Genomic DNA, 17,192 nt, shown 5'->3' with positions numbered 1-17,192 from the left:
GAGCTGCAGCTCCCCACTCCGCCCGGGAGAGACCCCCAGCTTCAGCTGGGGTTGGGGCTCTCGCTGGCTGGGTGCGGCGGGGGAGGGGTGTTTAACTGCCGTAGTCAGCACTCAACGGCCGGTCGTCCCTGGGGTCTCCCCGCCCCTGGCCGAGGCCTCAGTTTCCCAGCAGCTCCTCGCGTCCAGAGTGTGGCCGACTGTGCTCCTCCGTCTGGTGCCTGTTTGGAGCGGGGTAGGGGGCCCCCCTTGCTGGTTCCCACCCTGTCCACCCGCCTTCCTGAGATCAGACAGCAGCTTTTATTAGGTTTTCCAGGAGAAAGCTCGTGCGGTCGTTTACACACGGGAGGGTCTTAGGGGGTGAGTTTGTTCACTGCGCGGAGCCGGTGGGACGCTCGTGGTCCCGTGTGTGTGACGGTTTCTCTTTGCCAACAACAGGCACGGAGTCCAGAGAATCCTTGGAAATGGATTGCTCGTCTTTAAAACCAAAACACACACGTGCGGGTTAGCTCAGCACCCACAGCGGCCGGGGCCTCCCGAAACCTGACGTTCCAGAAGCCCGGGGCCCGTTGGCACAGATAGAGGGCCTGGGCGCCGGGCCACGGTCGCCCTCATCACCAAGAAGCTGCAAAGCCAGCGCCTGGACGACCTCGCCCACAAGAGCTACGATGCCGGCCCAGTGAGCTGCCCACCCCGGGTCAGGGGGTGCTGCCCGGGCTGGGTCTCAGCTTGGGGAGGGGATGGGGGTGGGTGGGCAGCTCCCCAGGGAGGCCCTGGCGTCCTCAGAGCTCAAAAAGCTCCCCAAGGTAGTGATGGGGTTCTGGCATCATTAAACCACTGTGAGTGAGAGCCCAGCTCCTGGTGGACACGTGTGGTCCTGGATACCCAGCCTGGACGTCGCCCTGGTCAGTAGCCACGCCCAGCGACGCCGCCCTGGCCTCTGGGCATGGCCCCTCCCAAGAGCCCATCTTAACCTCTGTCTCCCTGGGCTGGCTTTGCCAGAGGCCGAGCCGTGTTCTAGGTTAAGTTCCCATAACTGTCAGGTCACACCCGCCCGCTCAGGCTGCAGGTCCAGAGGGAGCCGACAGAGCGTGGGCACTGCCCGGTGCTGGGGTCCGAGCCTGCAGGTCTTCTGGGCAGGTGCTCAGAGCCGGCGTGCCCTTGGTGGCCCTGGGCCGGCTTGTTGCCAGTCTGGCAGGGAAGGGGGTGGGCAGGAGGGTTCACCTGGAGAGACATGGCCAGAAAGTCCTGTCTGTATTCTTCCCGCTCTGACACCGGGGCCACCAGGCCCTCTGCACTAGCGGGCCCGTTGCCGAGAGCCGTGAGAGGGCTAGGGTCCTGCAGGGGGTGCAAGACAGGGCTCAGAGCATGGGGACCGAAGCTTCGTGGGGGCTGGAGCCCAGTGAGGGGAGAGGAGCCCAGTGAGGGGCCAGGAGCCCAGTGAGGGGAGAGGAGCCCATGGGGACAGGAGCCCAGTGAGGGGAGAGGAGCCCAGTGTGGGGCCAGGAGCCCAGTGAGGGGAGAGGAGCCCAGTGAGGGGACAGGAGTCTGTAGGGCCAGGAGCCCAGTGAGGGGAAAGGAGCCCAGTGTGGGGAGAGGAGCCCAGTGAGGGGAGAGGAGACCATGGGGACAGGAGCCCGTGGGGACAGGAGCCCGGTGAGGGGCCAGGAGCCCAGTGAGGGGACCGGAGCTTGGTGGGGACCGGAGCCCAGTGAGGGGAAAGGAGCCCGGTGTGGGGCCAGGGCCCGTAGGGCCAGGAGCTCAGTGTGGGGCCAGGAGCCCAGTGAGGGGAGAGGGGCCCAGTGAGGGCACTGGAGCTTGGTGGGGACCGGAGCCCAGTGAGGGGCCAGGAGCCCGTGGGGACAGGTGCTTGGCGTCCCTTCTCAGTGAGGACCGGCGCTGGAGCAAAAGCCGCAGCCCGTCTGGGGAGAAGGCCCCCTGTTTACAGGCCTTGGTGGGGCCTGGGCAAGGAGCCCGTGAGGGGCGAGGGGTGCATGGTCAGGGAGGGTCAGCGTGTGCCAGCCTGTGTGGGTATGGCCTCAGTGTGTTGTGTCCCCTGGCGTGTCCAGCTCTGTGGATACAAACTTAGGTGGGTAGAGGGCTCAGCTTTTAAAAGTCTTAAGTTTAAAAAATACTATTTTGTTGAGGTGTACGTTGCATGGGCTTCCCTGGTGGCCCAGATGGTGAAGCGTCTGCCTGCAATGCAGGCAGACCCAGGTTTGATCCCTGATTCAGGAAAGATCCCCTGGTGAAGGGCATGGCTCCCCACTCCAGTGTTCTTGCCTGGAGATTTCCACGGACAGAGAAGCCTGGCGGGCTACAGTCCACGGGGCTGCGAAGAGTTGGACACGACTAAGTGACTATCACTTTAATTTTTCAAGTTGTAGGCAGTGAAATCTACAGGTGAGGTTTGTTGTTGAGTAGGTGAGTTTCCCAGTCGTGTTCACAGTGACTTTGTCCCCATCACCTCACACGTCTCTGTTGCCCGCAGAGGTCCCCGTGTGGCTTTCCGGCCCCAGAAGGCAGCAGTGTGCTCACTCGCAGGGTGCGGGTGCCCTGGAGCCTGGGATGCACTCAGCACCAGGTCCCTGGGACTCCGTGTGGACGGAGCATCGGCGGGCGTCCCTGTGGCCTGCTGGACGGTCCTTGCCTCCCTGGAGCCCAGCCCTCGGGCCGCGTCCACAGCCGACCGTCAGCAGCAATGCCGCTGTCTGCATTTGCGTGAGGCCTCTGTGTGTTGAGTCGGCGGCCTGCCCGGCCGTCTGTTGGCACTGACCCTGCTGTGCCTTCTCCCCGGTGGGCTGTGGCGGTGTCATGGCACTGATCTCGTGTCTGATGACCAACGAGATCACGGCCATTTCCTGTACTCCTGTTGGTGTGCAGCTGCTCAGTCGTGTCCGACTGTTTGCAACCCCACGGACTGCAGCCTGCCAGGCTTCTCTGCCCTTCACCCTTCTCTTGGAGCTTGCTCAAACTCATGTCCACTGAGTCGATGATGCCATCCCACCATCTCAGTCTCTATTTTTCCCTTCTCCCCCTGCCCTCAGTCCTGTACTCCTCAGAGTTTTTTACGTGCTTTTTGCTGTTCTTTTGCTCGTCCTTTTGGGGGGGAGAGTCGTGTGTATTTTTCTTATTGGTTTGGAGCAAGTCTTTGTATATTCTGGCTGTAAGTCTTTTCTCACCTGTGTTTTATGCAAATATTTTCTCCTATCTGGTTGGGTTTGCCTTGTCATTCTAGTTCATAACACATTTAATTAACTAGTTGTTCCTGGGGGTGCCAGGTCTTACTTGGGGCGCGCGGGATCTTTGGTTGTGGCAGGCAGGCTTCCTGTGGCGTCTGTGGGCTCTGGCGTGCAGGCGCAGTTGTGCTGCGTGGGGTTAGCTCCTCGTGGCATGGGGGGATCTTAGCTCCCCGACCAGGGATTGAACCCAGGTCCCCTGCACTGGGGGCCTCCCCGGTGGCTCAGTGGTAGAGAATCCTCCTACAAGTCAGGAGCCTCAGGAGACGTGGGTTCGATCCCTGGGTAGGAAAGATCCCTTGAAGGAGGGCATGGCAACCCACTCCAGTATTCTTGCTTGGAGAGTCCCATGGACAGAGGAGCCTGGTGGGCTGCAGTCCACGGAATCACAAAGAGTCAGATGTGACTTAGCACGCACGCATTCTCCCCTGCTTTGGAAGGAGGATTCTTAACCACTGGACCACCAGGGAATCCCCACCTTGTCACTTTCTTAACGGTGTCTTTTGATGAAGAGAAATTCCAAATTCCAATGCAGACAAATGTATCAGTGTAAATTAGTTTTCTTTTTTTTAATCCTGTTTAAGAAGTCTTTGCTAATTTGAGTCTGGGAGACACACTCTGAAGCGCTGCCCCCTTACTGCAGCCTGAAGCCTGCACTGTCTGAGCTGTTCCATGTGGGGCGAGGCAGGTGTGTGGGGGCGTGGCCGGCCGGCACCGCTACTCAGAACCACCACCCCTGCCCCGTCAGTGGTCTCTTGGGGCTCCCGTGGGACCCCAGCCGCCTGTTCTGTGTGTCCCACGGTCACTTCTGTCCTGGGTGGGAGACGAGGCCTGCAGAGAGCAGCCGGCCTCCCTGGGGACAGGCTGGGCGAGCTGGACTGAGGGTCCGGCTCGCCCAGCCCCTGGCTGCGCTCCTGTCCACTCATTGCACGAGTCATCACTGGGTTCCGCTGTCGCGAAGGAGGACTGAGATGGAGCCTCTGTGAGTGTGGAGGGGCGCCGGGACCCCCGCGAGTGTGGAGGGGTGCCGGGACCCCAGCCAACCCTGCCCCCCTACCGTCCCGGCGAATGCCCCCGCCCCCAGGGCACGTCACGCAGCTGGCCCTGTGCTGGGCACGGCAGGCACACAGCCTGGATCCCGCCCCTCTCGGCAGAGGCCTGGCCCAGCCTGCGTGGCTCCCTGCGTGGCTCTGTCTTGAACTGGAGCTCCGGGGCACTTGCTCACCAGCCGACCGGGCAGCCTGCATTTGGGCAGCCTGCATTTGCCCAGCCTGACTGTCGATGGGCCTCGTCCTTCTGGGTGATGAACCCAGCTTTTAACTTACTCCCTTCATGAGAACAGCAGAGAAGTTCTTTGTTTTGTCATGAGTTTGTTGTCCCGTGAAACGGTCCCCCCGAGGGGCTGAAGCCCCATGACCAAGCGCTGCGTGCTGTGGAGGAGACTCCAGGTGTGGGAGGCGGAGAAAGCTGAGCACCGCCTGCGCGGGAGGTCTGAAGGCAGCAGACAGACTCAGGCCTTGAGAGGACGCGGCTCCAAGTGGGCCCTCAACCTCCCGGGGCTACACCGTGGCCGAGCAGAGTGGCATGGGCTCGGGCTGGGCCTCATTGGCCGCCGCATCCTGCAGCTGCTTGCCTCACTGGACAGAGGGCCCGTGTCATGGTCAAGGCGGGACCAGCTTCCGAGGAGCCGCCCTGCTGAGGACAGCTGTGGCGGGCTTCCTGTCCTTTGCTCACCTGAAGAGTTGTTAGGCGTTTAAGTCTTTAGGAAAAAAATTAAAAATAAACGTATTTTGAGGTCCAGACTTGCCGCAGCCCACAGGGTTGCAGAGAGTTGGACACGACTTAGCAACTAAATAACAACTTCTCCTTTTAATCACCCGGAAGGCCAGTGCTGGGGAAAAACAGATTTCAAAACAGGCCTGTTTCTGAGCTGTTCCTGAATCTGCATGTGTAAACCCACAGTACTGAAACTTCTTTCTCTTCACTTTCAGCATTCTGCCCAGAAACTCAGCAGAAGTGGCCACTCCTTCCCTTTTGAGACTAACAGTGAGTGTTTAAAAGCCCCGGCGGGTTTTCCGGGGCTGCTGGGGGCTGGGACCGTGGGCAGGGCCGGAAGGACACAGTCGCTGGCCCGGAGGCGAGGTCGCCCTCTGCTGGCCTTCCTCCCTGGGGCAGCGGCGTGGGTGGGGCCCGGGGCTGCCGCCCCACCTTCTGGAAGCTGCCTGCAGGGCGGAGGTCCTGTGGCTGCCGGTGAAAGGACAGGCGGTCAGGCGGTGTGCGCAGCCTCGGCTCCAGCGCTGCTGAGTGCGGTGCGTGTCGGGGTCCTGCGTGCCTGGAGGGCCGGGGGCTGCCGGCCAGCCCTGCAGTGCACGCCCACAGACGTGTGCCCTGCGGTCTGAGTGGGCTGGCCGCCCGAGTGTGGATGCGCGGGCTGGAGTGCGGGTGCGCGGGTCCGAGCATGGGTGCTCCAGCCCGCCCCTGGGTGCCCCCATGGACCCAGCCCTGCCGTCCTCTCCGACTGACCAGGCATGCTCGTGCCCCAGGGTCTCCCTGGGCGTCCTGCTCTCCTACCCAGGCCCTGGGCTCCAGGCTAAGGCCTCCTAGCTGGTGGTGAGACAGTGGAGCCTCTGGTGTTAGGGTCGCTGCGCCCCTAGGCGACCCCTACAGTGTGCGCTGGTTGGGGGGCGATGTTCCCAGTGGGCAGTGCCCCTCAGCACCCGCTGCCTGGAGGCCAGGGGTGTGCGCACGGGGACGGGCACCCCTCACCCCTCTCTCCATGTCTCCGCAGAAGAGCACCCCTGGGAGGTCGTCGGTGGACGGCGGCCCGTAAGAAGCCAGGTGGCCGCGGGCCCCGCCAGCCCCTCCCCGCCTGGCCCCCGCGGCCCCAGTGTAGGCGCGCTCAGCACCCGGGGCCTCAGGGCAGCACCGGCCGCCCTCAGCGCCGCTCACCAAGTGGCACGGCCGCTCCCTGTCGGAGCCAGAAGAGCTGGCGTGCGGCGGGCCCCTGAGGCGCCCCGGCGGCCCCAGGGTCTGGACTCCGGTCACCAAGAGGCACTGCCACAGAAGCAGGAGCGCCTGGTTGCCGGGCCGCGCCCTCCCGGCCACCAGCGCCGCCTCGCCCCCTGCGCTCTGGCCGGCCCCGGGCCTGGGCGGGCCACCAGAGGGGGACCGCACGCCCTCCCCGCGACGCTGCCTGTTGCCGCCGCAGGAGCGCCTGGTGCCGGAGGGCGCAGCCCCACCGTCGGCCGGCAGCGTGCCCGCGCCCACACCCATGTCCACGCCCGAGCCCAGCCGCTGTCAGGGCCTGCTCTGCTGCCACTCGCAGCCGTGCGTGCGCGCGGGCGGGAAGGGCCGGCAGAAGCGCGGGCGCGTGGACGACGCCCGCTGGCCGAGCCCGGCCCTGGACTTCCTGAAGATGGCCCGGGTGAGGCTCCCTCCCGCGTCCGGTGCCGGCGCGCCGCCCCCCACCCCACCCCCGCCCCCATCCTGTTCCCCAAGCTCCCCAGTGCTCCTTGGAGCATTGCCCAAGGACAGACCCACATGTCCGTGTTTGTCGGTTGTGCCTGGGCCTTGTGGGTCAGCTGGGCCTGGGGCTCCCGTGTGTTGGGAGATGCTTCGGGGGCGTGTGCCACCCCACAGTCCCTCCCTGTTGGCTCTGGCCTGCCTCCTGGGGCCCTGCCCGCGGAGGGTGGACTCCTGTCCCCCTCGGTCTCTGTCCGCTCGCTGGTGGAGAACCTCGTCTGCCGGCTGGCCCGGTTCTGTGGGCTATCGCTTGCTGGTGGAGAACCTTGTCTGCCGGCTGTCCGGTGCTGTGGGCTGTTTCCTTTGTCCCGCATCCCCCGTTTCCTGCAGACCAAGTCATCCCATTTGTCTTCACGGCCGTCTCAGATGCAGGCGCTGTCCCCGGGCATCTGGTGACGCTGGAACCCAGAAGCTGACCTGTGGCTTCGCATGTGGGTGCGGCCTTTCCATCAGGAGATTTCAGTGGGGTGCTGGGACGCCTCCATCTGCGTCCCTGGTTCTCCAGGGAGGCCTCGGCCCGTGCCGCCTGGGGAGGCTGGGCCCAGGCCGGTGTGACCCTCAGGTGACCGCTTTTGGTGCTTGTGTCCTGTGTTTGGTGGACCGTGGCCCCCCCAGCCCAGTGGCAGGGGATGAGGGCCTTGGCCGGGGCAGGTCGGCGGAGGTGCGTGTCTGCGTGCCTTCCCGCGGCCAGAGCCCCAGTGCCGGGCTCCGGGTGCTCCGGGCAGTCAGGGGCCTCTCCCTCGGCCATCCGTGGCTGTGGCCGTGGCTGTGGCCTGTGGGCAGGGTCAGCTCTGGTGCGAGCATGGACACTGGGCTGTGTTTCCATGAGGGAGAGAGGTTGAGCGTCTGTCTGGAGAAGGCCCGACGCCTCGGCTAGGGGCATGTGCAGCGGGGGCAGGTCAGCTCTTGGCTCGCGGGACGGTGTCTGTTCAGGGCTGCGCGTGGCCGGACAGGTCGGGTGTCCTCCCTACTCTCGGCTCAGTCTCGGGGCCCCTTGGCTCCAGCCGCTGAGCCTGGGTACAGTCCCTGTCCGGCGTAAGTCGGCCGACGCAGGCAGGCACGTTCACACTGGCTGTTTTGCACACAAGATGAGAGACCCTGTAAGATCGAGGGCCCCTGATTCAGACTCAAAGTCTTGACCTTTGATTTTTTGAAAAAGTATTTTTTGTTCACCTGGTTAGATGTAGGTCACCATCAAACCGGAGCAGGACCGCCCAGTGACGAGAGTCGTGCGTATCGGTTCAGGTCCCCTGAGCAGCTCGGACTGCCCCCTGTAGTTTTGTGACACCTTTTGGGCCGTGAAGTAGGTGGTTTCTAGCTGCGTGTGGCCTGAGCCAGGAGCGTCCCGAGCTGCGCCTTTCACACTTGAGCTGCAGTTGTGATCACGGCTGGGCTGTGTCCCGGCCGCAGACAGATCTCTGGGCCGCAGTCCTTCTGCCTCCCGGCAGGTTTCCACCATCCAGCAGAAGGCCTGACCTCTGTGCCGTGACTTCATGGGTGGAGAAGTGGGGAGGGACACGTCGGCTCTGCCACCGAGTGTGCGGGGCTGGGCCCGCCCTGCAGTGGGGGGCAGGTAGGAAAGTGACCGTGACTGGGGAGTCCACCTGCATCTGAACGCAGAGGAAACTCTTTCACGAACCCTCATTTCGTGACCAGAATGTGTGGCCAGTTGTCAGGTCTCTGAAGACTTGATTCTTCAGTTTCACTTTCCAGTGGCTCACTCGTTGCAGTAGAGCAGTGACGGCTGAAACCAGGGCGTTTGTCTGCTGGAGCGAGCGGCTCGAAAGTGCTGGCTCCAGAGGGACCACGGGGGGCCCGGGGGCGCTGTTCTGGGACACGCGTTTCAGGACCCTGGCTGTGGGGGGCCCGGGGGCACCGTACCCCATAACCGCTGCCCACACACTTGTGGCCACCTCGTGCTCTGCCAGTGGCCTGAGAAACCCTGAAGCGTGCAGTGACGGGTCTGGGGCAGCGTGGCCGTGTGAGGAGCTGCTGCTGTGTGCATGCCCGCTGCTCCGCCCAGATCAGGACCTCAGGGTGGCTTGGTGTGGCCACTCGGCCTCGGCTGCCCGTGGTACCACCGAGGAGAGGTGCCTCCGAGCGGGTGGGCATGTGTCTGTTGCTGGGGCCGGTGCTTGGTCTGGGGGCGCAGACTGGGGATGTGATTGTCGGGGGCAGGGCCCTGGCAGGGAGGAACTGGCCATGGTGGGCAGGAGCCCTGTAGAGCCCGTCTCAGCCGGGCGCCCTGGGCTGGGCGGGGAGATGCCTGCTGGGGCAGAAAAGGGTGGCGGCTCAGGGGAGGCTCCGGTGTGGGGTGTGTGTCTCTCTCTGGAGTGAAAGGTGAGGACACCTGCAGTGTGTTTGTGTTGAAAGCGGAACCACTGGAAGAGGGAGGGGCCTGGGGAGGGGCCGTGGGGGGCTTGCCTGCCTGGAGCTGGGGGGCCCTGATGGGCGCCTCCTGAGGCTGTGGAGGCAGAAGTTGGGTGGTCTGCTGAGCGGGGCAGCTGGACGTGGACCCTGGGCCTCTGGCCCACCTTCCCCTGAGTATTTCCTGGGACTTTGGACACAGCTTTGGCCTCGGGGCCCGGGCCCCCATCCCCAGTGGGACCGCCTGCCCGAGGCAGGGGTGGGTGGGCAGGGCTCTCAGAAGGTGGCCCCCAGGCAGGGAGAGTGTGTGGTGTTGCCAGAAGACCAGGGAGGTTAACATGGACTCGGGGACCCTCCGGGGCCAGTGGGACACCGCGTTGCCCGTGACCTCCTGGAAGTGCCTGAAGCTTGCGTCTCTTCTGTTGCAGATTCTGAAAACTTCAAAAAGCCTCTGCCCTCTCGATTACGAAGACGAGGATGAGGAGGACACCCGAGTGAGGATGGCCTTGTCCTCCCCGTGTGACCCCTGTGGCCCTGCCATGCGGGGCCCAGGCCTCCGCCCTACCAGCCCTGGCCTGGGGTCCTGGTGGGGCTGGGCCACTGGCGAGGGCGGGAGCGGCGGGGACCCGGGTGACTGGGACAGTGCTGGCGAGGAGGGCGTCCTGCCCCGGGGCCCCGGCGAGCTGGACCTGGAGCAGATGGAGAGCTGCTGACCGGTGGGCGGGGCCTGGGGGCGGGGCCTGGGGCCTGGGGCGGGGCCGGGCAGATGGCGGGCGCCTCGCCTCTTCCGCGCAAAGGCCCGGGGTGTTCTGAATGTGACGTGTTCCTCGGATTCAGCCTTTCCTAAAGCAGTATTTCGTATTTTTACACTTTTGCAGTTCTGAGAAAGCATCTCTGTTTTGAAACGAACTTTCGGATGGGTGTTCTGTTAACAGGCTCTGTGTGCAGACTGGCGTGGCCGTGTGTCCTGCACACGGTTCAGCTTCTCGGGACCCCACGGCACGGTCCCCGCGAGCCAGCTGCCCTGTCTGGAGCAGGGCCGCGTCTCGGGCCGCCGGCCGGGGGGCTCAGGGCCGAGGCTTTGGGCTGGTGAGGACGGTCCGGCCTCTCGTGCCCCTCCCCAGGCAGGTGCCGGGTGGGGCAGGGGCCGGATGGGTCTCCGTTTGTTCGTTCTGACTCAATGAAACCCTGAGATTTCCACCAACGATGTTGACCTGAGGAACTTTGGGTAAAAAAAGGAGTTTGAGACAGCAAAAGGAAATGTTTATGACCTTTGCAGACACGTCCTTGATTTTCTTTCCTGAGAACTTGTCATGGGGCCCCAAGGAGAGCGAAAGCACCTTCTGAACTAGTTTGGATGTTGGCGGAAGGCAGGCAAAATGGGGAGGTGGGCTCGTCCTGCTGGACCCCCACCCTCAGGCCTCCGCCTGTAAGTGCTGCCTCAGTGCTGGGGCCCCTCCTGGGGACGTCGGGCTGCCTGCCAGGCGCTGGCCCGTCTCCTGCTGGAACCCCAGCAGCACCTGCCTGGTGGCCGGAAGGGTTTTTTCCCATTGACGTCAGAGAGGTCTGTCTTCTGCTACAACCTCAGCTGCAGCCTGAGGCCCCGCTGCCCTCAGACACACACTGTGCTCCTGGCTGTTCCCCTGGGTTGGGGGGCTGGATGTCCGTGCCCCAGATGGATGCAGAACGGGCCTCCTGCCTTGTTCTGAACAGTCCACCTGTCCCATCGGAGGCTCCCCTCCACTGGTGGCCCCTCTGGGGTGTTGCCTGGACGGCGGGGTTTTGGAAGCTTCTCAGACTTAGCTGAAAGAGGAAAGGTCAAAGATAAGGGGATGGGGGGGCTGCAGAGCACGGGATGGGGGGTGGGGGGTGGGACGGAGGCCTCAGAGGACATTGCAGGGCAGTGGCGAGCCGGCCCGAGAGCCTGCAGTGTGCCTCCTGCTTGGGGGCTGGGTTTGGAGGGTTGGTCTCCTCCCACCAGAAGCCTAAGATCCACCTGAGCTCAGCCAGTCGAGGTTCAGCGGGCGTTTGCCAAGCCCTGAGTTCAGGGAATAAAAGGATAAAGTCGAACAAAGAGGCAACGGGTAATAAAATAGGGGCAGAAAGGGAGGACTTTGACAGAAAGGGAGGACTTTGACAAGGCTGCCACGAGGAGGCTGGGGGTCTTGCCTCTGCTGGACCCAGAGGATGGGCCGGGCGGGATGACCGGGGAGGGACAGTGGCGGGGGCGAGAGGAGGGACGCAGCCCCCGAGGGCAGCAGAGATGCTGACGCTGGTGAGGGGGCGCGGTGGGCAGGAGAGAGGCAGGGTGCAGACACAGGCGCTGGAGTCAGAGCCCGGGGGCGCCCTGCAACTGCAGACTGTCCTGCAGAGACCATGCCCACCCAGGACGGCTTTGGGCAGACCCCACGGGACACACAGACGAGGTTCCGGGTGGAGACACGCCCCTGAGAATCGAGCCAGGCCCGGGGACCCTGGTGTGGACAGCGTGGGGGGACCGTGGGGGTGGAGCTCAGTGGCAGCTGGAGTCAAGGGTCAGGGTGGACAAGGTTGAGGGCAAGCAGGGTCCAGCTCCTGTAGCCTCCACACCAGCCCTCCAGATCACAGTGGGGAGAGGGCCCTGGTCCCCTCACTCAGGCCACCAGCCTGGAGGCCCCAAGCCCCTCCCCACGTGTCCCCGGGGCCTCTGACCTTGGCCGCCCACTCTCAGCAGGGCCCCTCCCAAGGGTTTCTGCTCGGGGGTCCCGTGGAAGGGGAAATGACACCCCCTCCCCCGCAATCATGCACCTCTTTCTGCTTTTCTGCAGGTTTTTTAACTAATTTAAAACCTATTTAAGTTGATTTTGGTAATTTATATTGTCTTAGAACGTTGTCAGTTTCATCAAGAGAATCCCACTCTCTAACTTGTTACTTTTAATCCCAGCCCTCTGCCCGCCTCTGGGCCCGCTGGGCCTCTGTGTTCCCTCGCTCTGTTCATTAGCCCGTCAGACGTTTGTTTATTTTATTTATTTATTTTGAGGCACCAGCTCCTGGATTTACTGAGGAGTTCCCCCATTTTTCTTGTTTCCAATTCATTAATCCGCCTTTATCTGTACCCCCTCCTGCCTCCCTGGATTTACTTTATTGTTCTGTTTTCCCTCCTTGTGTCCAATGTTTAGTTCATTTATTTTCAGTCTCTCTTGCTCAGTAATAAAAATATTTAAGGCTGTGAATTCTCCGCCAACTCCTCCTGAAGCTGGCTCCGCGGACGTGCGGTCTCTCTCTCTGTACAGCTGTAAAATCGTCTGTCACGGTAACTTTTATTTGCTCTCTGACCTAGGAGTTATTTAGGAGAGTAGCTTTGAATTTCCAAATCGTCTGGCTTCTTTTAAAGATCCTTTTAGCAATTTTTAGGTTCACTGCATTAGCTTAAATAATGAGGCCTATAAATGTTTTATTGCTTGGAATACAGCGAGGTATATGTGCATGTGTGTTCATGCATGTGCATGCATGTACATATGTGTACACATGTACACCTGCACCTATGCCTGTGTGCACACGTGTGCACACACATGCACGTACTTGTGAGGACCTGTGGGCCTACGCGTGTGCATGCGCACACATGCATTTGTGCCTGCCCACGTGTGGCTGCATACATGCGTGATGTGTGCACGTGCACACACATGCACACACATGTACCCATACACACACGTGCACATGTGTGTACACGCACCTATGTGCGCACACACAGCCACACGTGAGCATCTGTGGACCCGTGTGTGTGTGTGTGCAGCATGTGTTTGCCCGTGTGTGGCTGTGTCCATGTGTGATGTGTGTGCATGCACGGGTGTGTATATGCCCCTGTGGGGCTGTGCCCGGGTGCACACACATGCACACATGTGGAGAATGTTCTGTGGTTTCCAGCCAGGTGAAGGCTGTCCAGACAGGGCCTCCGGGAGGGGACTCAGGCCTCGTTCTCCTTCAGTTTTGTCCACCTGCTCCTGGGTTTCTGGCCGAGGTCTGGGCACTGGAGCTGGGCTCCCCAGGTACTCACAATGACACCCCCGATCTCATGCCCCTTCGTGGGCCCAGATGGCCAGGACTGCTTGTTAACAAGCCACAAAGACAGCTTGAAGCCCCACTGCTGGGCGGCCTGGGAGAGGCTTGTGGGGGACTGCTGTGCTGGCGCAGAGGGTGGCCCTCATCCTGGTCCTGGCCCGGGTGTGTGCCAGGTCTCCCCTCAACCCTGAAACAAGGAGTGGAGCTTGGAGCGGACCCAGGGGATTCAGACAGAGCAAGCCCAGTTTTACTCCCAGTCTGCTAATTGTAGAAAATCACGTGAATGCTGAGCTTCTGTTTGTCTATCGAGACGATCATGTGATGTTTCTCCTTTTATCTGGGGGCACTGGGGGGCTCAGACAACAGACACCTGTTCCGCCCAGTCCTGAGGCTGCAAGTCCCAGGTCAGGGTGCGGGCGGGGCAGGCTCCCCCGAGGCCTCTCCTGGCCATGTAGACGGCATCTCCGCCCTGTGTCCTCACGGGCTCTCCCGCTGAGTGTCTGTGTCCTGATTCGTGTCCCTGTAAGAACACCAGGCAGCACTGGATCAGAGCCCACCCTCGGGGCCTCGTTTTAGTCACTTCTTTAAAGACCGTGTCTTGGACTTCCCTGATGGCCAGTGGATCAGAATCCAGTGCAGGGGACGTGGGTTCAGTCTCTGGTCCGGGGAGCTTCCACTCGTCGGGGAGAAACTAAAGTCCGTGCTGAGCTTGTGCCCCGGGAGAGGCCCGCAGACTGCAGCGGAGAGTCGTTCCCGCTCAGCACGACCAGAGAAAGCCCGGCAAAACCGGAAATGATGAATAAATGCGTTAACTAATTAAGTTATAGAAAACAACCCTGCTTCCAGTTTTTTGATCTTGGCAAAGTACGTGCAATGTTTACCATGTTAACCAGTTAAAAAATGTATTGGATTATAGCTGACTTACGATGTGTTAGTTTCAGCTGTACAGCAAAGTGACTCTGTTACATGTATATCCCCTCTTTTTCAGACTCTCCACATGAAGGCCGTTACAGGGTACTAAGGATAATTCCCTGGGCTATACTGTAGGTCTTTATTGTCTGCTTTATATATGGTAGAGATGTGCTGTGTGCCGTGCTCAGTCGTGTCCACGTGGACTATACAGTCCATGGGATTCTCCAGGCCAGAATACTGGAGTGGGTTGCCATGCCCTCCTCCAGGGGGTCTTCCTGAGCGAGGGATGGAGCCCAGGTCTCCCCGTTGCAGATGGGCTCTTCACCACCAGGGAAGCCCATGTGGTAGGTACACTGTGTGTCTATCAATCCCAATCTCCCGATTTATCCTGTCCACCTTCCCTCCTGGTAACCACAAGTTTGTTTTGCACGTCTGTAAATCTGTTTCTGTTTTTAGTTATGTTAAATATTGTATTTACTTGTTTGGCTGCACTGGGTCTTCGTTGCAGCACGTGTATCTAGTTCCCTGGCCAGGGATTGAAGCCGGGACCCCACGTGCTGAGTCCCAGCCACTGGGCCACCAGGGAAGCCTCTCTGCTTCTCTGTTTCACACTCCAGGCAGGAAGTGCGTGCATGTTGCTGGGCAGCCACCGCCACCGTCCACTCCGAGCGCCTCACAATGAATCTTTTATGGTTACAAATTGACCCTCTTTGTCTCTACTGATAATCTTGATTAAACTTAATTTTGTGTATCAGTAAAATAGCTATAATCTCTCTTTTGATTGCCACATTCAGCACTTTTGATGGCCTTCATTCCTTTCAGTAGATCTGAGTTTTCACTGGGTATCATTTGTCTTCAGCCTGAAGACCTCCCTTTGGCATGTCTTGTAACTGTGGGTGTGATGGCTCAGCTTTCATTTATCTGAAAATATCTTCATTTTGCCTTAATTTTTGAAGGATAGCTTTGTTGTACATGGAATCCTGCTTTGTCGCCTTCCTTTCTTATTTTATAAACTTAAAAATTTTTAAATTAGTTGTGCTGGGTCTTAGTGGCGGCACGTGGTCTTTGCTCTTCACCGCAGCGTGCAGGACCTTAGCTGTGGCGTGTAGGGCCTAGTTTCCTGACTGGGGATTGAACCTGGCCACTGGACCCCAGGGAAGTCCCTCCTTCCTTCTTCAGAGAAGCAGTTCCATTGTCTTCTGGCTCGCATAGTTTTTGGTGAACGGTCAGAAGTAATTTGTTGTCGCATTGTAATGCGTCTCTCTCTTTTTCTAAAAAAAAGCTTTTGAGAATTTCTCTTTAGTTTTGGCTTTCAGCAGTTGGCTCTATCTAGGAATGGTTTTTCTGTGTATTTATCTTGCACGGTTGCTGCTGTTTCAGCTAGCTTCTGAGCTTAGTGGGTTGTTAGACTTTTCTGTAGTCTCCCCTCTCCTGTCCTCGGGGCCTCCGGCTCCTTGTATGTTAGATGCTTGATAGTTTGGGTGGTTGACCAAGCCCTCCAAGCCCCCGTCCCTGCGGGCAGACCCCCTGGGCCACCCCCTGGGCACCCACCCTGGGTGTCCTCGACAGGCTCGTCTCTCTGCAGACTTCAGTTCTCCCGGCATCCCCAGCTTGAGTGGTGACAAGTTGTCTTCTCATCAGGAGCTGAGGGCTCCACCATCCTCAGCCTTCTGACCAGAAGGGGATGTCAGCAGGGGTATATTTTTACATCCTTTTGTGTTAAATCTTTTGGTGACCGTGTTTGGTAGGTCTTTGGTGAACAGACCAGAGTGGTTTTCTCAGTCCCGCCTCCAGCTTGACCTGGAGAGATGTGTTTTTGCTTTTGTTTTTCACTGACGGTCGATCTTCTGTCACCGGGCCCCGCACCCTTTGTCTCCCTCTCCTAGCTGTGACCCCAGGACTCCTGTTTCTGCTCTGCAAGGGGGCTCCCCACTGCCACGCGAAGCACCCTTGTCTTGCAAAGCCTGAGGTCTGCCAGGTCTTTGCCTCCCCCTGCTGCACCAGGACCTTGGTCAGTTTAGTTCTGGCCCTGCCCTCTTGGCTTCCTGTCCTCTTCTCGGGCACGGGCAGGCTCGTTTTACCCACAGGATGTTGACAGTCCTGTCGTGCACTGTCAGGATCCCTGCATACGCTGCCCCCCCACCCCCCCGATGGCTCCTCCTCGCCCCCCAAGGAAGCTCATGAGTGGCAGGCTTCCCTTGGCTGCCCAGCCCTCTGCAGCAGCCCCACTCCCTGTGAGTCCAGGAGGTGCGAGCCGTGGGGCATCTCAGAGGCCGCCCTCTGCCCAGCGAACACCTCTTCAGCTCAGGCACCGTTCTCTGGCTCCTCTGTGTGCCCCATGCTGGGGTCCCTGCCCAGGGAGCTCCCTGTTCAGCTGAGAACTTGCTCCGGGAACAAGAAGCTGTGGTGACAGATGACAAATGAGGCCCGCAGCACTGCACCGACTGTAGCAGGGAGAGTGTTTGTGGTGCCCGGGCTGAATGCAGCCCTGCCAGTCCCAGGCAAGACCCAGGCCGCGTGCACCCCTGGGAGGCGGGGGGATGGAGACCCTTGCTGAGGCAGCACCGGGTGAGGGGGCACGTCGCAGCCCCTGCGCAGCCGGGACCTCCCTGGGGAGAGGCTGCGGGGAGCCTGGGCAGGCACAGGTGGGCAGGTACAGGTGAGGGGCCGAGGCTGGGTGGACGTGACAGTCATGGGACAGAAGTCTTACTGCTCTGATGTTATTTTCCTAAAAGTCTTACACTGAGACATCTTTTTATTCTTAGCATATGGGATTTATTGATTTGGGTGTTAATCGCATACATTACTATACATTCAAGCTATCTAATTGTCTTTTTAAAACTTGTTTTTGAGATGAAACGCATGTTACATGAAAGTAACCATTTCAAAGCGACAGTCAGTACACTGATGGGGTTGTGTGGCTACCACCTCCAACCGGTTCCCTGTGGCCCCAGAGAAGCCCCGTCCTTGGCCATCACCACTCCAGCCTGCTCTGGTTCTGTGGTTTGCCCCTTCTGGACTTTTCAGGGAAGTGGAATCTTACAGTGGGGGCTTCCCAGGGAGAGAAAGAGACCCCTGGGAGGCGGGGGGATGGGTTCTGGGCCGGGTGTCCCCACA

The 17,192-nt window shown here is 60.4% G+C and overlaps 1 protein-coding gene across 1 annotated transcript; it reads left to right on the top strand.

The window, feature by feature from the left end:
- Positions 1–544: 544 nt before the first annotated feature.
- FAM53A (family with sequence similarity 53 member A) lies at positions 545–12,337 on the top strand (the record flags this gene model as incomplete). Its single annotated transcript, XM_086407824.1, is given in 5 exon segments — positions 545–694; positions 5,228–5,282; positions 6,025–6,137; positions 6,139–6,660; positions 9,554–12,337. Coding segments are annotated over 5 exon segments (1,125 nt in total), but the record flags the coding sequence as incomplete, so codon positions are not given.
- Positions 12,338–17,192: the final 4,855 nt, after the last annotated feature.

The sequence above is a fragment of the Bos grunniens genome, chromosome 6 (assembly GCF_055505025.1).
Source record: "Bos grunniens cultivar Pamir isolate PY7600 chromosome 6, Bosgru_T2T1.0, whole genome shotgun sequence".
Lineage (NCBI taxonomy): Eukaryota > Metazoa > Chordata > Mammalia > Artiodactyla > Bovidae > Bos > Bos grunniens.
The sequence above is the reverse complement of the archived record's forward strand: the minus strand, read 5'-3'. Positions and strand labels throughout refer to the sequence as shown.